We start from the raw sequence: 3618 nt of genomic DNA, 5'->3' as shown, positions 1-3618 counted from the left end.
GCCGAAGTAGGATTTGTACATCTTGCTTATAATTTGTAGCGCGGTCCAACGATCTGTGCTTAACCCCCTTGCTTTCTACTTTGCAGACTTAGGTTGCCCAGGCCCTCCTGCGTGTGCTCAACCGAGCTACTGAGCCAAATTTTTGTACCGAAATAACTTATCCGTAATTTATACAACAAATGGGTAAGTATAGATATTTAGTCGAAACCCCTGGTGGCATGGCCGAATTCAGGCAGGACTACCAGATTCCTGATGATGTTCAACTGGAGTTGGCCAAGAAAGATGCTACTCCCTGGGACAATGAAGGCTTCGTCCCTTTCACCCTTCAATCAATAATTGAAACCGGACTACGGTTTCCTGTCCAACCGCTAATCTGCGAATTCCTTAGGCAGACTAGGCTATGTCCCACCCAACTATCCACCAACACATATCGTATTATAATGGGGATAGCCGCATTAAACCACCAAACCGGACTGAATCTTGGTCTGGCCGAAATATTCCATCAGTATTCCATCGGTTCAAAGAATGCTGGGTGGGTATATTACCTTAGAATTCGCCGCCGCCGAGAGAAGATAATTAAGCATACTCCGGACAAAGATCTCAATGATGATGATTTCTTTTGGGTCTCTGGGAACTTTGAGGATTTTCAAGCTCAAATTCCTGGCCGACCTATAAATTGGAAAATGGGAGAGCCTGGTAATTTTACTTCGGTCTTCTGCTTTGTATGTTATCTCGGTTGCTTAATCTGCTAGCCGAACTAACACTTGTCTTTTTTTTTGCAGATTTCGCCCATCTCCACTCCTTGTATAGCTATCCTAACCTCGGCGTTTTGCGAGCCGCATTTCGGGTTAAAGAAAGAGATTGGGCCAAGCTTCTAAATTTCGAACCGACCTACCGTTACAGCGGTCGACGGAAGGCAAAAGTAACCGATTTTCTTCTCGAGGAAGCACCGGAGCCGGACCCCACTTTGCCCGAGATAAGACTTGTTCCATTAACCGCTGAGGAAGAAATGGCAAAGAAGAGCAGAGTCAGGGCCCTTCTAACTTCAACAACTAGAGCCGAAGTAACACCAACTACTGAGGTGCAGCCTGCCGTCGTGGCCCTTCCTTCACAACGGCCCTCTTCGTCTCGCCCTTCAAAACGCGCCCGATCTACGTCAGCCGAACAACAACTTGTTGACGAAGTCGAAACCGTCCCCCAAAGTCCTCAACCTGCCTCCCAACCTGAACAAACTGACCGAGCCCGATCTCCGAAGTGGGCTCCGCCTTTGATCTTCAATGACCGAAACATCAAAGTCACTGATTCGGTCGTGGGTGAAAAAGACCACCAACTGGCCTTTAACCTGGCCAAAAGTGTGTGCCTCCCTAAGGACATGGAGCACCACTTGAAGCAACTGAATACCGAAATGAAATCAATTCGGTCTGTTTCCAAGTCCATGGTCTTGGTAAGTAGCTGTCTGCTTTTTCCTGTCTAAATTTTTCTAACTCTTACTTCGGTTCTAAAGGTATCTTTGCTTTGCCAGGCCTTGCAAAAGAACAATGTCACTTACCGGAAAGTCCAAGAGCTCCGCAAAACCACAAGGCAGGCGATGGCGGAAGCCGAAGCAAGGTCGGCCGAACTACAACAAGCCGAAAAGAGAATGGCCGAGCTGGAAGCGGAGAACGGCCGTCTTGCCGATCTAGTTAATTCGGCGGAAGCGGAGAAGCAGAAAGCTGCCATTGTTATGAAGGACAAGTATTTGCGGGAGTTGTTGAAGCTAGAGAAGAGAAAGGACGCCGAAATGAGCGAACTGAAAAAGAATATGGAGGCGGTCGACAAGGGGGGGTACAAGCGAGGTTTCAAGGAGGCCGAGGAGGCCTACGTCAAGCAATGCGATGCCGCCAAGGAGCTTTTCTTCAAGTGCGGCTGGAGGGCGGCTGTGGAGAAGCTCGGTCATGATCAACAGACCGAGGTCTTCAACCCTCCAGAGTACTTTATACCGAAGTCCCTTGCGGGGTACGCGGATGCCATGCAGCAGCAATTCCTTGAAGGTTCAGATACTGACGAAGATTCTGCTTCTGGGGGTACTCCAGTTGAAAACGTGGATCAGACAGATCGGCCGGAGTCCAGAGTGGAAGATCTGGCTATTGAACAGCCGAATGAAACTGTGGCTCCGGTCGATGCCACCGTTGTGACTGAAGGAGTGCTGCCGCCAGAGACCGGTCTTCCAGTAGATGCCGATGCGGTTTTCGATGCTGAAATTGATGAACTTTTCTCTTAGTTTTTTACTTTTTCTTCTTTGTAACCGAACTAAGCCCCCTTGTAATGACTTCTGTTTGAATAAAAATTTCACTTCTCTTATTCCGGTTATTGTGTGTATGCTTGGGTTTGTAATGTCTTCTATTACTCCAAGTGTTATTTCGGTTTTTGGTTGGTTAAACTATACTTACCAGCCAACCACTCCTTAGCCGATATAATTACTTCGGCTGAGGAGTACAGTGTTGGTTCGTTTCAGCCAACCACTCTTCAGCCATACACTTACTTCGGCTGAAGAGCAACAGGTGTTGGTTTATTCCAGCCAACCACTCTTCAGCCTTGCACTTACTTCGGCTGAAGAGTAACAAGAGTTGGTTTGTTCCAGCCAACCACTCTTCAGCCTAACACTTACTTCGGCTGAAGAGTAACAAGAGTTGGTTTATTACAGCCAACCACTCTTCAGCCTTACACTTACTTCGGCTGAAGAGTAACAAGTGTTGGTTTATTCCAGCCAACCACTCTTCAGCCTTACACTTACTTCGGCTGAAGAGTAACAAGAGTTGGTTTATTCCAGCCAACCACTCTTCAGCCTTGCACTTGCTTCGGCTGAAGAGTACAAAGAGTTGGTTTATTCCAGCCAACCACTCTTCAGCCGTACACTTACTTCGGCTGAAGAGTACAAAGAGTTGGTTTATTCCAGCCAACCTCTAAGTTAGTTTTTCCAGCTAACTTAGAATAAAGTTTGGTTATTCCGACCAAACGTCCTGCAGCCTGGATCCTTATCCTGGGCTTAGGAGGGGTGTTGGTTTATTCCAGCCAACCTCTAAGTTAGTTTTTCCAGCTAACTTATAATAAAGTTTGGTTATTCCGACCAAACGTCCTGCAGCCTGGATCCTTATCCTGGGCTTAGGAGGGGTGTTGGTTTATTCCAGCCAACCTCTAAGTTAGTTTTTCCAGCTAACTTAGAATAAAGTTTGGTTATTCCGACCAAACGTCCTGCAGCCTGGATCCTTATCCTGGGCTTAGGAGGGGTGTTGGTTTATTCCAGCCAACCTCTAAGTTAGTTTTTCCAGCTAACTTAGAATAAAGTTTGGTTATTCCGACCAAACGTCCTGCAGCCTGGATCCTTATACTGGGCTTAGGAGGGGTGTTGGTTTATTCCAGCCAACCTCTAAGTTAGTTTTTCCAGCCAACTTAGAATAAAATGCTTACTATGTACCTAATCTTCACTAAAGCTAACTTTTACAGAGAACAACTCATGCTGAAAAGAATCGCTTGTTTTATTGAAGAAAGAAAAAATTACACGTCTTTGAAAAAGAAAGAATAAAATAACTTGAGATTGGCCGTGTCCCATGGCCTAGGGATTGCTTTGTCGTCCTTGTC

At 46.4% G+C, this 3618-nt stretch overlaps 1 protein-coding gene across 1 annotated transcript; it reads left to right on the top strand.

Moving 5' to 3' along the window:
- The first annotated feature begins 448 nt into the window (after positions 1 to 448).
- On the top strand, positions 449 to 2616 carry LOC145806229 (uncharacterized). The gene is made up of 2 exons (XM_082902580.1): positions 449 to 1444; positions 1523 to 2616. Exons 1-2 carry the CDS (start codon positions 725 to 727, stop codon positions 2258 to 2260), a joined length of 1458 nt encoding a protein of 485 aa, XP_082758706.1. The 5' UTR covers positions 449 to 724; the 3' UTR covers positions 2261 to 2616.
- The last annotated feature ends 1002 nt before the right edge of the window (positions 2617 to 3618 follow it).

The sequence above is a fragment of the Camellia sinensis genome, chromosome 13 (assembly GCF_055761805.1).
Source record: "Camellia sinensis isolate YWXY chromosome 13, ASM5576180v1, whole genome shotgun sequence".
Classification (NCBI taxonomy): Eukaryota; Viridiplantae; Streptophyta; class Magnoliopsida; order Ericales; family Theaceae; genus Camellia; species Camellia sinensis.
Note: the sequence above shows the minus strand (reverse complement) of the source record. Positions and strands in the feature narration are given on the sequence as shown.